The sequence below is a fragment of the Stomoxys calcitrans genome, chromosome 4 (genome assembly GCF_963082655.1).
Source record: "Stomoxys calcitrans chromosome 4, idStoCalc2.1, whole genome shotgun sequence".
NCBI lineage: Eukaryota > Metazoa > Arthropoda > Insecta > Diptera > Muscidae > Stomoxys > Stomoxys calcitrans.
Window position 1 is genome coordinate 180,588,173 of NC_081555.1, and position 15,637 is coordinate 180,603,809.

Sequence of the window (15,637 nt, forward strand, 5' to 3'; positions counted from 1 at the left end):
TGGTTTAGGATATAAAAATATTAAAAACTTGCAACCGTTTCTTGAATAAGCTCAGTTTTCGAACAGTACGAAACAATTTTAAGTGTTCTAAAATGTTTTAGTACTATTAACTGAAATCAACCTGGACCAAATGACCCATTTGCAATACCAACGACCTACATCAATAATAAGTATCTGTGAACAATTATATATTATATGCGGATAGCCTCGTTCGTTCGAATGCTATCGGCTATCTGTTGAACATATGGACGAATATGGATAGACTGACGTTACCCTTTAACAACGAATGAGTAGAAAAATAACCAGGAAGAGAACAGTCTTAGAAAATTTCTAGCTAGAGTTAGGAAAAAAGTAATCTAATGAAATTTGGATCAGCTTAAAATGGACGAAAGAAACTAGTTAAAGAAAATTCTCGTTATATAAGGTTATGTTTTGGGGGAAAATTGGCTTGTCGGCAATATTTTATACCTCGAAAAATCAAACAAAAAGTTTTGTCAAAATTCTTAGGAGTGAGTTTTCTGGCACACTTTTTAGAGTCTTGTTGCATATGATGGTTTTTATGTTAAAAAAATAAATTAGCGACAATAAGACTACTTCTTTTGAAAGCAGTTGCTAAGTGGTCATACAATTTAAAGAAGTAAATTTTTTGTTATAAAAGCATATTGGCTTAAGAAATAACTATTTTTATTTTTTTTTTCTTAAATGTCTTTTTTAGAAAAATTTTTTAAAATATTTAAAAAAATTAAGTGCTTGTAGTCGAGTAAAAATTGTCCCACTCCGCAGACCTGATACAAACATAATTTAGCCTTTTAATGGTGTATGGGAGGCCACCGTGGCGCAGAGGTTAGCATGTCCGCCTATGACGCTGAACGCCTGAGCTCGACTCATCAGAAAAAAACCCCTGCTAATGCTTGCTACATTTACGAGGCACTTTTCCATGTAAAATCTTCTCCCCAAAGAGGTATCGCTCTATATTAAGGAGGCCCCCAATCATTGAGCTTAAACTTGAATCGGACAGCACTCAGTGACATGTTAAAAATTCTGCCCCTATTCCTTAATGGAATATTTATGGCCAAATTTGCATTTTTTTACGGTAGAATTATTTTACATTTACATTTGGAATTATTTTGACCACCTCCACAAATTTACCCACCCTACAGGGGACAAAAAGCTAAACTCATGGCTCCTGATTTAATTTATCTATGTGCGCCGGTCTGTCCGGTGCCGACCGTATTTGTTGTCAAATAGCCATCAAATTTGATGTGACACTTTTCAAAATTTTTTCAAAATCTAAAAAAAATAGAGTAGAAGGTAACCTTGGAAGGATTAAAATCATACAATAGGTGCATTACATAAATAATCCCCTTTATTTAATAGGAAAAGGATTAAACTTATTTTCTACAGAATTTAGAGAATGTGCGGTCGTGCTTACTTAACTAAATTAAATATAACATAGCAATTACAAACTAGATTTTGAGACAAATTTTGTAAAAATGCTAAAGAAAAATAAATTTACATTTTCTTGCTGAACTTCCCGCTAGGGTATCTCTTTGGTGGCACCCAGCGCAAATAGGAAGGATCGACAGTAAGTTTCGGTTTCTTAAATTGTGGTAATTGCAGATGCTCAGTTATGGTTTTTGGTGTTACACAGATCACATGCTGCCCCTTCCAATACTTGACCATTTTCATGGACTGCAGTGTGTAGATAATGTCATCATGTGTAATGCCACTGAGTTCGCTGAGTTCTTTAATACTTTGTGTTGTTGTCCGACAATCTTTCATTAGCTCTAGCAATGTGTAGGCCCAATAACTGCGGTAGCTCAAACGACCGAGATCAGACAAAGGTTTCTCGGGGCTGCCGACAACACATTCGCGCCTCGATAACTCGTAACTAAATGCAATCAATAATTTGCCATAGCCTTTCCGCTGGTATGGTGGCAGGATAAGAATACAGGCTACATTGTTGTTTTCCGGTGATTCTTTCTCCTTGGAAAAGTAGCCCACTATGTGTGCACCTTTTTTGTCGATCTCACAGAGCACATAAAAGTAGAATGGTTCCACATCGTAGTACAATGTTTTATGGTCTAAAAATAATTTTGCCATAAGGCATAACAGTTGGCAATACAATTTGTGATCTTTTCCATCGATTTCAAATATAGATATTGTGCCCTTTCTATAAATTTCATTGCCAGGCGGCTGCCGCTGCGTACATTCGGAGGCATGATAACGGTAAGTCTTCTGGTATTTCATGTATTTCAAGCAGTACTCGCAAACATACAATGTACCAACCTTGCCATAATCATCTGGATATGGGCTAAAATACCAGGTGTCTATTTCGAACCGTCCTATTCGTAGTTTATCAATGTATTTCACTTTGGTTATGGCTTCATGCTCTTTTTCTAGAGCCGCCGTAGTCGGATCCATCTCGGCGTATGTCTTTTGCACATGATTTATTTCATCGTGACGTCTCTTCTGGTTTCTCGTCAACTTTCTATCGCCATTTTCAGCTGCCGAGGGATTTTCTAACGAGGCTATTTGTTCCTTACTCAATTGTTTGATGGTTTTTGCACCACCCACGGAGTCGACATCGACTCCATTGCCTGTGGTATTGCCATCTGCTTCAGTGGCATCTGTAATGCGATCTCTGGAGACCCATTCGTCGAGACGCCTGTTTAGGCCAACGTAGTGCACATAATATTCAACCTTTGCATTTGAACCGGGCTCTGTTTCGCGTGACTGTATAATTTGTGCAGGATACCTATTGCCATCAGCTCTTTTGATCATACAAAAGTCTCCGGTGTTTATTTGAATTTCCTCACAATTCTGAATGTTTGTTTCAGCAGAACCTTGTGCTGTTTCATTGTTGTTGTTGGGCAAATTTTCCGGTATGCTTCTTTCCTCATGCATTTCTATGTTGACTGCTTCCTGTGTGTCCATTTTATCTTCCTCGTTAGCCTGTTGTGCCACTGCATTCTGGGACTTGGAATCCGCACTTTCAATAGCCATGATTTGGGAATATTTAATGATTTGCTGATTTTTTCTTATTTAACAATTTCACCACAATTTACAAACAATGAATGAATGCTTTTATTGAGACTTCTTCTTACTTTGGCAAAACACATTAGACATGCATATCGAATGGTTACCATACAAAAACCTTATGGCCAGTTTACATGGCACATCAAGATGCGAGGTTATTGAAGTATTATTGGTAAAAATAGGTCATATGAACACATAACCATCAGTCATGGCTGAAAAATTAAAATCTTTGATTTTTTCTTTGATTTGCACAATAATGTGTAATCAGTACTTGACAGATATTGAAAACACGTTCTGTTCTAAATAAAGTTTTAAGAAGAAGAGAAAATTATGGAAAATTAAAGAAAAGAAAAACTATTTTCAAATAAATTTTTAATTGATACAATTAACTATAACTATATAGGGCTATATAATAACTATAAAGGGCTTCTATAAGGCTAGTTACTGAAATGTTGATATAAATTAAATTAAATTAGAAATTAAAATTTTAATTGATCCAATAAAAAAATTGGATATTTTGGAAATTTCAATCATGTTTTCAATTGGATCAATCAAAAAATTAATTGAAAATTTCACAAATTCAATCACGTTTTTAATTGGATATTTCAAATATGTTTAATAATTTTTTTAACTGAATAGGCAAACTAAAGCTGAGTGTTGTATTCAGCTTTTCAAGCGGAATGCTGCCAAAATCCACATAAAAAAAAACGTTGGTTAAAAATAGGCTGAAAAGTAGAACTCTGTTTATAGTGAGGAAAATGGCAAAAAAACAAAGTGGCAACACTTAAACCATTGCTGGCACCATTTGTGTGTGTTTTATTGGTCTCAATGGTTCGTTTTTCCTTATTTATTTGCGAAAAACAAAAACAAAGAAAACAAAAAGTGCAGATAAAAAACATGTTTTGGTATGGAATCAAAAACATTAACTGCTGCCAAATTCCGCTTGCGGAACAATTACAAATTTCCGCGTCTTTTCCGAAAGCAGAATAGAATACCAACCCTAAGCGAGAAAATCCGCTTAAAATGTAAACGTGGTTTAACGCATGATATGGTTACCAGGTAGTGTACCGTATACAGCGGAGTAAAATTTTTTCTCGCGAAGTGCACTATCTGTCAACGAATTTTGATGTGTTTGTGTATTAAAGTTAAGAACCATAACTCACACAAACACCGAAAACTAGTTACGTAATCAAAATAAGAGTTGCGCTAATGACTGATTTTGACAGATAGTGCACTAAAAATTTTGTTGTTGGGCAACTGACACTACCTGTAAATGAATATATCTTGGTTTAAACTACCCCTATTAAAAAAATATGGTAATACGACCGGCTTTTTATGGACAGCTAATAATTCATTGCGGATTTAAAAAGGTGGTCTCACGCGAACAACTGTTAACAGCCGGCCAGGTTTGACGGTATTAAGATGTCAGTTTTTTGTTTGCATTCTATTTGATGTCATCTTCTTTCTCGCATATTCTCTGCTCATCTATGCTCACGTGTACACACACGCACACAAAATTCTTTGTGTGAGTTGGCAAAACGTCGATTAGCTTGATGGCAAAATGGCGGATTGCACCATATGATATTTGGTTGTTGTACAAATGAGACCACCTTTAATTATTTCGCCGTGATTGCCACAAAAGAAATAAAATTAGACATATATGTACATGTGTGAGTGGGAACACAATATAATCTTGCACAATTTATACTAACAATTTAATTCGTACAATTTGCTGCAAATCTCCTCATATAAGTAGATTTGCTCACACTGAAAATGTATAGAAACCTCGTTGCAAAACACGAAATTTCCGAAATCTCCCCGCAAATCCAGATTGGTTCCAAGTGTAAACAAGATATTAGACAATCGCCTACCTTTACGTGTAACCTACCCATTAAACTGTACACATATTAAAAGAATATGGCAATACTACCGGCTATTTATTAACATCTGATTTTCATTGCAACCAAAGAAGTAGAATTGAACTTAATAGGCACTTTTGATTGTATTCCAAAATAGAAGGCGAGAAAATGGGCCTTTTGTCAGATCCTTCACTAACGCCTCGTAATAAATTTGCAAAAATTTTAAATAAACATCATTCCAAGGTCTGCTGGTTGCTATACATCGCCAGTATAGTGTGGTTTGGTTGCTTGGGCCACAAAGATTTTAACCATGGGACATATCTCTCGGAGAATGCTCTTTCGCCTGGTAAGGTTTTTGAATATTATAGAAGGTTCCTAATAATAAAACTGGCCAATTGTTATTTGAAGGTCTGGTTTACCCAGAAATCAAACAGGATTCCAGCCGTTGGGCCCAACAACTAATAGAAGAATTGGGCAGAGAAAGGGATAATCATCGAGCGACAACACCCCATGCCTGGATTTTGGCTAAAATGAGACAAATAGGCCTGGAGACGTATGTTCATAACTATACTTTGCGATATCCATTTGCCGGTGGAAAAGAGTTCCAAGGGAAAAACGTATATGGTATCCTAAGAGCGCCTCGCACTAGTTCGACAGAAGGCTTGGTTTTTTCAGCACCGTACAGATCCCAGGCATCGCCGCATACCGATATAATTGCCAGTGTTCCGGTATTGCTAGCTTTCGCTGATTTTGCAAGAAGTATGAACCTTTTAATAAGCAAAGATTTTCCTCACCATAAATAACTGCAACCACTTTTTTAGAGAAAAACTATTGGGCCAAGGATATAATTTTTTTGGTCACTGAACAAGAACAATTGGGAATGCATGCCTTTATTGAAGCTTACTTCAATACAGAAATGGATAAGACCAGTAGCCAGCAAGCTTATCTAGACTATGGTTACCTGCCTGCTCGAGCCGGTTCTCTTCAGGCCGCTTTAAACATAGAAGTGCAAGACTTGGATATAGGTTAGCACAAGTGTTGAAATAATGTTTGCGCTAATATTGAATTATTTTTTGTATTTTCAGACTACGTGGATGTCAAAATCGAAGGTCTTAACGGCCAGCTGCCCAATTTGGACATGTTTAATTTGGTTCAAAGAATTACATCGAGAGAAGGAATTATATCTGGCTACAAGCAAACACCTCAGAAAAAACGCCGCCAGCATAACTTTTCTCTAGAGAGCAATATTAAAAATCTGCTAGCCATGATATTCAGTCAATCTACTGGTGTTCCCAATGGAAATCATGGATTTTTTCACCGCCATCGCATTGAAGCTTTAACATTGGAGGCATTTAAACGTCAAACTTCTGGCAATAATCGCTATAATGGTGGACTCCCTTTGTTGAAGACTATCGAAGGCATATCGCGTAGTCTTAATAATCTGTTGGAAAGATTTCATCAAAGCTACTTTTTCTACATATTGGTACAAAACGACAGATTCGTATCCATTGGTGATTACATGCCATGTTTGGCCCTTTTGGTGGTGCCTCTATTTATAAAATCATTTCTGCTCTGGCTAATAGCTAGTGGTGATCTCAAAGAGGATGATTCGGAACAGCCAGAGAAGAAGGAAACTGATACTGAGGATTTGAAAATTGCGCCAGCTGTACTTTACATTCTGTATGCATGTCTAGTTGGATATTTATGCCAGCATATGTTAGCTCTGGAATTTATAGTGAACTTCCTAGCCCAGTATGGTTTTAGTACGGCACAGAGCATTTTCGTTTCTATGCTGCTATGGAATTTGATAGCCTTTGCCCTGCCAGTTGTTTTTAGGCCACCAGCAAAGGCGCTGAATTGGCTATACTTGGGATCTTTGGTAGGGCTGGGCACAACACTGGTTGTTGTGGGCCTTTTAAATTTTTCGCTGGCATTTTTAATAGCAATTGTCACCGTGCCCTTGGCCCTGGGAGCCAAACCAAGCATGAATTTGGGATTTCGAAAAACCCTTCTGACACTTTACTGCATTCTGCTAAACCCGCTTGTCTTTATTTATGGTTTAGTATGCACTCTCACCATATTCCAGTTCCCCGAATTAACCATCAAAGAAATTGCATTCCGAGCCCTGACAGCTGTTATGGAATCTATAACCTTTTCATTGACAGATAATTTGGTATGCATCATTAGTTTGTAGAAATTTCAAAAGATTTTATCATTTTATGATTCCCTTTTTGCAGATCTACAACAACTGGCTGTGCACCATAGTGACGGCAGGTCTACTTCCCTTGTGGTGCTGCCTTTGGACCGTGGTCATCACCAAAGGCATGAAAAGAACAAAATTTAATCTAGATGCTGCCAAGAAAGACCAATAGATAAATATTTTTGCTCTAGCCACCAATCACCCATAGAAATTAACCAGATATAGTAAAGTATTGTTTTTTTTTTTTTTTTTTTTTTTTAATAATATATTTGTAGCATATATTTTAGTTTTATAATACATTTTTAAAGAGTAAAAAAATTAATGTACAACATAGGATTTTGTTTCATTTATATATTCGTGAAGACTTCCAAATTCTTCCGGGATAAAAGGTTTGTTTTGCTTAACATTAGGTTTTTGGGTAGGTAGGAGCGATAACAAGGAGTAATAAGAACATACAAAATATAAACTTGATGATGGGGCAGGGGGTGGGTGCCTAAAAGAAATATGGAATAACTTGCCTAGGTCTAATACGAATAAAATATTACCATAATGCAAAATTGATTGGTGATTGTATGCAATTACCTCTTTGGGCCTAAAAACTACAAATACATACCAAAATTATTGATAAGGATAAAATATTACAATTTATACGCTAAAAAAATCATTCAATTTGTAACGGTTTTGTTTGGTTAATTGATAGTGCCCCACTTTGGCTACTTTTGTTTTTCGAAATTCAGTGAACGCGGCATTAGCGCGAGATTCTTGAGGCATGCATGCGCCTGTTGCACCATATACTGTTGATCTTTCGTCTGGCCGCAAACCAATTTCTCCCACTTAGGATCCAGGTATTGATGGCTGCGGTGGCGGGCCACAATGTCCGGCTGTGGCTTATTCTCCTTCTTAGCCTCGGCATCACGTGGATCCTCCAACAATAAGTCTGACTCACTGCAGAGTGTATCCTTCATAATGCTCGAAGGCGAGAACGCTATTGAGTCACTAGATATGAGAAATTTACTGGGCGTTTCCGTTTCATATGGCAGTGGCTTTTTATCAATTTTAACATCGTTGTGATGGTAATTAGTTGGCATTACATTTTCACCCCAACTGGTGATTAAAGATTTGCGTGCTTTCTTTGTAGGGGGTGGTAGTTGTGACTTGGCAGCACCACCGCTGCTGCCAGGCGCTGCAGACAACGGAATGTTCTCCTTTTTAATTCCAGTTGTGGCTTTGTTCGACTGATTGGTGTCATTCAATTGCTCGTCGTGTATGATCTCAGCCAAATCCTCAACCAGACTAGAGGGACTTGGCGGAATGTAGCGTTCGCCACGACGTTTTTTACCCAAAGCAGCCAGTGCATTTTTGAAGGGCGTAGGAGTACGAGGCCCCATAAAGCCTGTGGAAAAGCAAAACAAACAAAAAAAAAAAAGGGCATTAGTAAAAGCGATTTATACGAATAATACGATGCAAATTAATGGAGAAGAGAAGTTAGCATCTTAGATACCCTTTAGGTGGCTTCAGAAACAACCCGTAAACTATTGAAAGCTTATTCTGCATTAAACAGATTAAATTCTTAATACCATGGATGTGGTAACAGAAACCATTATTCAAGTTTGAAGTTTCTAGTAAAACTGGATAAGAAGTGAAATTGGGAAAAAACAGGTTCAAACTATTCTTAGCATGGATGTTGAAAGTCATAACAAAACTCATCTTGCAAAATATTAGCCAAATCAGGTAAGTTGTAGCAGTGTGTTGTGTCGCATGCATTCATTTGTTGTTTCTGTTAAGTTGTTGTTGTTGTAGCCAGATTTTCATGTGAAGGTGATAACCCTCGTCCAGCTCTTGTAGGTGAGCAAGCTTGATCCGGTTCAAAGTAACGATCGCAGCGAGAACATGGTGGCCATTGGTTATTCAAAGGCGCCAATAATCCGCCTTGTCATATCGAGCATCATAGTCACTCAGTATTTGAGCAAGAGCTGATGCCGCCCGGCCTCTCACTGAGACTCTCCGCTCGATACCACTGATTGTCCGCGACTGCCGTTGCATCTACTCCGTATGGAGCATTCCACTATCCGCAACCTGTGGACGCTCGCAGCTAAGCTTCTCGTGACAGCAATGAACACCACATAGATCGCACTTTAATGTTACAGGCTATGTGCTGCTCACAGCTATCCCGTGCCGGGGGTTTCTGCTTAGTTCTAAGTTGAGTAGGATTGGCTGACAAGCAAACAGGTGACGTGTGTCGTGTGATTCCTAATCTAGATGCACTCTCTTGTAGCTCTGATCCTCACGCTTTAGATCATGAAAATCTTTCCTGATATATCTGACCGGTGGATTCCTAACGATAAGATGGTGATTAGGATGGTCTCTACGATAGCAGCCCAGTAGGTGCTGCTTAGACAGCGTGTAGTTGTGTTGGATCACAACACGTTTTGGATTTTGTCTTCTGGTGGAGCGGTTCCACATAAGAATTGAGGAGACAGGCCGTTGCAGCACGCAGGGCAGCATTTTGTTATTTTACTGCGTATCGCTCAGTTGGCGAGCGGTGCATACTTTATAACTGATCGGTCAGTTGCTTTGTATGTAGACAACAAAATTTCTTTGTGAGCGCTCCAAGTGCTGCCAGCGACATGAGGAATTTGTTTCTATTCCTGTACTTTTCACAAATTGCAGTGGCATTGCAGTGGCAGGAGGGACGCGTCGGAGGCCACCGTAAAGGATAGTTTAGCATGTCCGCATATGACGCTGAACGTCTGGGTTCGAAAAATGGCGAGAACATCAAAACAAAAAATTTTTCAACGGTGGTTATCACCTCCCAATGCTGACGATATTATTACTATCCCATGTAAAAACTTCTCCCCAAAAAGGGGAAAAGTAAAGGCACTACGTGTGGCTCCGCTCGTTTGAAGCACTGTTGTTATTTTATATAGTTACTTCACTTATTTGATCGTTCGGGTTTTACTGCTCCTCATACAATCACAATATAGTATTTTCAAATGCGATAGTGTGCCAATCACTGTTCTATATCCATCGATATGGACCAACGTGTTATCCAGCGAGACATATAATGTGGGACCTCGAATTACTTATGTGGTCGCTAGTCAAATTAAAATTTTTGCAAATTTGTACATGAACTTTCAGTTAACGAGCATCAATCTTTCATATCAATCGTGTGTGCTTTGGATTGCCTTTCGCCTTTGCTTTACAAAAAAGTTGTTTTAATCTCGTAAACGAAAGCTGAAATTAGTTCTATTTGGGGAAAAACTTCTTTGGTTTCATTTAAGAAAACTTATGATTTATGAACATTTATGAAATTTTGACACTTCCTACACGTGACCAGTTGTTCCAAATTATCACCACGTGAAAGTGAAACTTAGATGAATTAAAATTTCTTTTTGATTAAATTTTATAAAATATCGCACAAACATTCCATTTAGAAATGTCGAGAAATGTTATATGGCAGAACAAATGTCGCCAACAATAGGGGAGGTATAACCACCGCTGACATTTTTTTTTTATGTTCTCACTAGGATCCGAACCCAGGCGTTAACAGTCATAGGCTAACATCGGCACCAAGGTGGTCGCCAATAGTGTGTAAAATTTTGAGAAAAGAAGTCGAAGCCTCCCGTTGTTATCCTTCATTTTCTAGGAGGCCACTGTGGCGCAAAGATGAGCACGTGCGCCTATGACACTGAACACCTGGGTTCATATTTTGGCCAGTACATCAGCAAAAATATTCAGCGGTGGTTATCCACTGTTAATGCTGGCGTGAAGTGTGAAGTAAAGGGTGATTTTTTTGAGGTTAGGATTTTCATGCATTAGTATTTGACAGATCACGTGGGATTTCAGACATGGTGTCAAAGAGAAAGATGCTCAGTATGCTTTGACATTTCATCATGAATAGACTTACTAACGAGCAACGCTTGCAAATCATTGAATTTTATTACCAAAATCAGTGTTCGGTTCGAAATGTGTTCAAATTTTGACAAATTTTGTTCAGCGATGAGGCTCATTTCTGGTTGAATGGCTACGTAAATAAGCAAAATTGCCGCATTTGGAGTGAAGAGCAACCAGAAGCCGTTTAAGAACTACCCATGCATCCCGAAAAATGCACTGTTTGGTGTGGTTTGTACGCTGGTGGAATCATTGGACCGTATTTTTTCAAAGATGCTGTTGGACGCAACGTTACGGTGAATGAACACATTTCGAACCGAACACTGATTTTGGTAATAAAATTCAATGATTTGCAAGCGTTGCTCGTTAGTAAGTCTATTCATGATGAAATGTCAAAGCATACTGAGCATCTTTCTCTTTGACACCATGTCTGAAATCCCACGTGATCTGTCAAATACTAATGCATGAAAATCCTAACCTCAAAAAAATCACCCTTTACTATGGGGAGTTGTACAGACCGAATTCCCTTATCTCACCAATAGCCAAGACGCTTGAGACATTACTCCTCCCGTAGGAGAATTTCCATTCGCCGAGCATCAGCATTGATTTCGAAGACTGCATAGCACAACATCCCCGCACACATTTTCCGTGGCTTCAATCAGCCCAGGCCACGTGATAGGACGGTCCTCGTGGCACTGTGCACAATGAAGAGATCTGAAGATGTAAGTCACCTATCTTCAGCCACATTGTTCACAACGAATACGCGTGAGGTGAATACCGAGCTGATTGTGATGCCACATGCCACAGCAATTTGCGATAAAGTCAGAAGTATCATGGTCCTCAAGTCACTTGCCGGCAGCACTTGGGGCGCTGACAAAGAAACCTTGTTGATCACGTACAAAGCAAATGGCCGGTCTGTGGTAAGTTATGCAGCGCCAGTGTGGCCTCGTCAGCTCTGTGACACGCAGTGGAATAATACTCACATCTCTCAGATGGCCGCTCTCCGATATCCTAACAGTGCGAAAACATAACTAAACTGTCTGCGCAACACCTTATGGGCTGTTATAGTAGAGAAGTCTAAAGGTAGATCTACATGATCTAAAGCGTGGGGTTCAGCGCTACAAGAGACAACCTCTAGATCAAGCGGGTCTAGACAATATTTATGCAGACACGGTAGCAGATGCGGTAAACAGCTACCGGGTAAATGAAGTTCTTTGAAAACGACCGCTTCACGTTGCACCTGCAGAAATTGACCTCCCGCGGCAAACCAGAGTAGTTGTGGCTCACGTCACCTGTTTAACTGCCCAGCCAGACCCAATGGTTTCACAATCCAATGGCAGCCGGTTGAACGTACAGGATTGACTCGATGGAGTCCTTCAACGGCAAGAGTTGCCGCCTCAGTGTACAACACACTGCCTACTCGACTCAGACTCAGATCCCTCTGGACGCACACCATTTTAGTCGCAGAGTTCCTGGATCTAGACATTCAACAAAATCAAGCATACGAAAGAAAGAACACAACAAAATTCTATAACAACAACAAATATGCCATCTAAAGATTTCTTCCTAACGAGATGTCGCCCTGCTGCACCCCTTTGAACTGCGGTTATAATTGAGCTTGAACTTGAAACGGACAGCATAGGAATAGTATTATATATGAACGATCGTGGCAGCCATGGGATTACGCTTCTACAGGTTGCAATCCCATGGCTACCGGTTGTACTCTTTGCGGAATGCCTGCGAAGCTCGATATGAAAATGGGAATTATTGGCACCTTTAAAAAAGCAGTGGTAATCTTGTTTCGGTGGCGATCGGTCCTACGGAAATACCGGACCGGAAATAACGCGCCCGCCATAGAAGTTTGACCAAGGATCGCTACCTCCACATGCAAATATGTGGCTACAACAACACGCGGTGCAATACATACTGCTCTATAAACTACGACGGGTTGTCTCCTCAGACAAAGTGAAAATTGAAAGCAACTGTGTTTAATAAAGTCAAATCGGGTGATTGTTTTATACGGGGAATAGTCTTTGGACCATATCAACTAGTAAACATATACCAAGTGAATTTTGTTTCCAACTTCCTGGACAAACCATAGTAGTTCGGGTTAGATAAAGATACTGCAGATGTAGCCTCCCCAATTTCTATAAGGCAGGGATTGATGACAACATGTGTCTCCCGCTTGTTAACAGCGAGCATACGAAAAACGTCCCAGTTTATCTGTCAACACTATTGGACTCACAACCAGATTAGTCTGGATGAAGATACAACAATCTGCTACAAAAGTAACAACCATACATAGCTGTAATATGTCACAGTGTTTTGATGAATATGGTATGCCTAGGTTATCATTTCCTTACACATCCCGAACACTTTTTTACTTTACTTACTAATGAATTAAAATTGGGCAATGGCAAGTTATGTACTATCGTAAATACATTGTACTAGGCGTATGTAATACAACTTGATTTTTGTTTGTGTTAAAATGCTTCCTTCTAAGCCAAAGATCTGAGAATAACGCATACCTTGAATGGGTTACAACATACTTGTAGTATGAGTCTCGTACACATGCAGTTATATCTGTACGAGAGTTTCAATGCCGCGGTTTGCGGATAAGTCGAATGAGTCAAAACTTTCATATAAGGAACGCAATGAAATTTTTCAGTCATACATGTTAACTGGCATCTAAAAATACCATGTTTATGAAGAATGTGTTCGACATTGGTCCAATTAATGCCCCTGTGCCTTATCAGCGATATAATGAAATGCAATTCGGTCGACTTTTGAGTCCCTTTATATTAAGTTTACCTTTCTTTATGGAAACGGCAAAATCAGAGAAGATTAAAATGTGATGTAACATATTTTGTGGTGCACTAGTCAAGACGTTCGGAGTAGGCATTGTGTCAACCATTCTGATTTTCTGATTGGTGTTTTACGCATTATTTCCTTTAATTTTACTTCCATATTTTAAAAACCCAGATGTCAATCCCAAGGCAGCCGGTTGCATGTACCGGATTGACCCGAAGACGTCCTTCATCGGCAAGGGCTGCTGCCTCGGTGTACAACACACTTCTACAACAACAACACAACAAACTCAGATGTGCACCTAAAGAAGGGATTTTACGTTCTTGCGGTAATTTTAGGATCGGTATAGTTTGCCAAATATGCTTATAGTTATGAAAAACATTTCTTTTTTCAAGATCATATATAGAAGATGACTACGAAGAGGGTTTATCAACAGAGTATTTCTTGCAACAACAAAGATTAATTAAAATATTAATACTATTACATTTGTATTTCCATCAAACAGCCTCGAGACATACTAAATCCAAAAAACAAAACACAAATATTTCACAACTATAGAAAACAATAAATTCTTACTCTTGTGTGGCGTTTCTATGGACGAACTTTCCAATTCCTTTTTGATATCTGTACCCATGCGATTGTTGCCTTTATGGACTGGTGTACTGGCACGCAAATTCATATCTTCGAATGTGGTCAGACAAGGAGAATTAAGAAATTGACTCGGTGAAAATGGCAAAGGTTTGATTGGCGTCATTATAGGAGAATCGGGCAACTTAATATCAGGATTATCTCCATGTACATCAGCATTACTTTGAGAATGTCGTTGTACCTGCTGATTTTTACCTCTTTTTAGTATATTCGGAGTTGGTCGAATTGGCTGGCTGGATAGAGCGGCTTGTGCTTGTACAGCATTATCTTTTTGAATGCCTGCATTTGATTCTTGCTGTTGTTGGGCTCTTTGCAGTATCTGTGCTGACAATGCTAAACTAGGAGTTATTGCCATTGTTGCACCCGATTTTATAAGGGTCCGCAGATGGGAACGTGAACTCTTTAAATCGGTGCATTGACGATTGGATTTGCGTTCATTGTCATAATACTTTCGTCGCATTGTTGAGTTCCAGTGATTTTTGATGGCATTATCAGTACGCCCCGGAAGTAGTTTAGCTATTTTGGCCCATTGATTACCCCACTGCATGTGTGCTTGATAGATAATTCTATCCTCCTCATCAGTCCATGCAGTTTTTTTAATGTTGGGATTCAAATGGTTATGCCACCGCTCGCGGCACTGTTTGCCAATGCGCCCATTTAAATAACGGGCAATAAGTGTCCATTTTTTAGGACCAAAGCGTCTGACCAGTTCCACGACTTTCTCATCCTCTTCCTTAGTCCAGGGACCCTTGATTAGCTCAGGATTCAAAACTTTGGCCCAACGTTGTTGCACCTGCGGCTCGGTGCGATCTTTAAAATGTGGAGCAATAAGATCCCACCGGTCGCCATGCTGTTCAACAAGATGTTTCAGCAAATTGTCCTCCGATTTGGACCACCTTTTACCAAATCCACCTGCAACAGCATTCCCATTAGCGTTGCGGGAACTAATGCTACTGGCATCATCCTCAAATCCACCCCCATTGTCCGAGTATTCGGATTCAGCCGACTCTGCACTTATGCTGTCGCGTTGATCGGCAATAGACACCACATCGGCATCAGTATCAATGCTGCCACTTCGCACTTGAATGTATTCGTATTCCATGTCAGCGGATATTAATGGTCTTCACCCCGTTTCCAGCGCAAACAATTGTGATAGTATTTTATTCTTTGGTCTTCGTTGTGATAGTACCTA

At 39.3% G+C, this 15,637-nt stretch overlaps 3 protein-coding genes across 3 annotated transcripts; 1 reads left to right on the forward strand and 2 right to left on the reverse strand.

Annotated features, from left to right (window-relative positions):
• Positions 1 to 1,348: 1,348 nt before the first annotated feature.
• Positions 1,349 to 3,103, reverse strand: LOC106082997 (histone acetyltransferase KAT8). Its single transcript, XM_013245785.2, has one exon. The coding sequence runs from the start codon at positions 3,004 to 3,006 to the stop codon at positions 1,513 to 1,515; it is 1,494 nt and encodes a 497-aa protein (XP_013101239.2). The 5' UTR covers positions 3,007 to 3,103; the 3' UTR covers positions 1,349 to 1,512.
• A 1,875-nt stretch (positions 3,104 to 4,978) lies between these two features.
• Positions 4,979 to 7,429, forward strand: LOC106083009 (glycosylphosphatidylinositol anchor attachment 1 protein). The gene is made up of 5 exons (XM_013245817.2): positions 4,979 to 5,244; positions 5,307 to 5,657; positions 5,720 to 5,923; positions 5,984 to 7,071; positions 7,136 to 7,429. The coding sequence occupies exons 1-5, from the start codon at positions 5,067 to 5,069 to the stop codon at positions 7,268 to 7,270; spliced, it is 1,956 nt and encodes a 651-aa protein (XP_013101271.2). The 5' UTR covers positions 4,979 to 5,066; the 3' UTR covers positions 7,271 to 7,429.
• Positions 7,430 to 7,751: 322 nt separating this feature from the next.
• On the reverse strand, positions 7,752 to 15,547 carry LOC106083010 (myb protein). The gene is made up of 2 exons (XM_013245818.2): positions 14,374 to 15,547; positions 7,752 to 8,491 (listed from the first exon to the last, which is right to left on the reverse strand). Exons 1-2 carry the CDS (start codon positions 15,545 to 15,547, stop codon positions 7,812 to 7,814), a joined length of 1,854 nt encoding a protein of 617 aa, XP_013101272.2. The 3' UTR covers positions 7,752 to 7,811.
• Between the last annotated feature and the right edge of the window lie 90 nt (positions 15,548 to 15,637).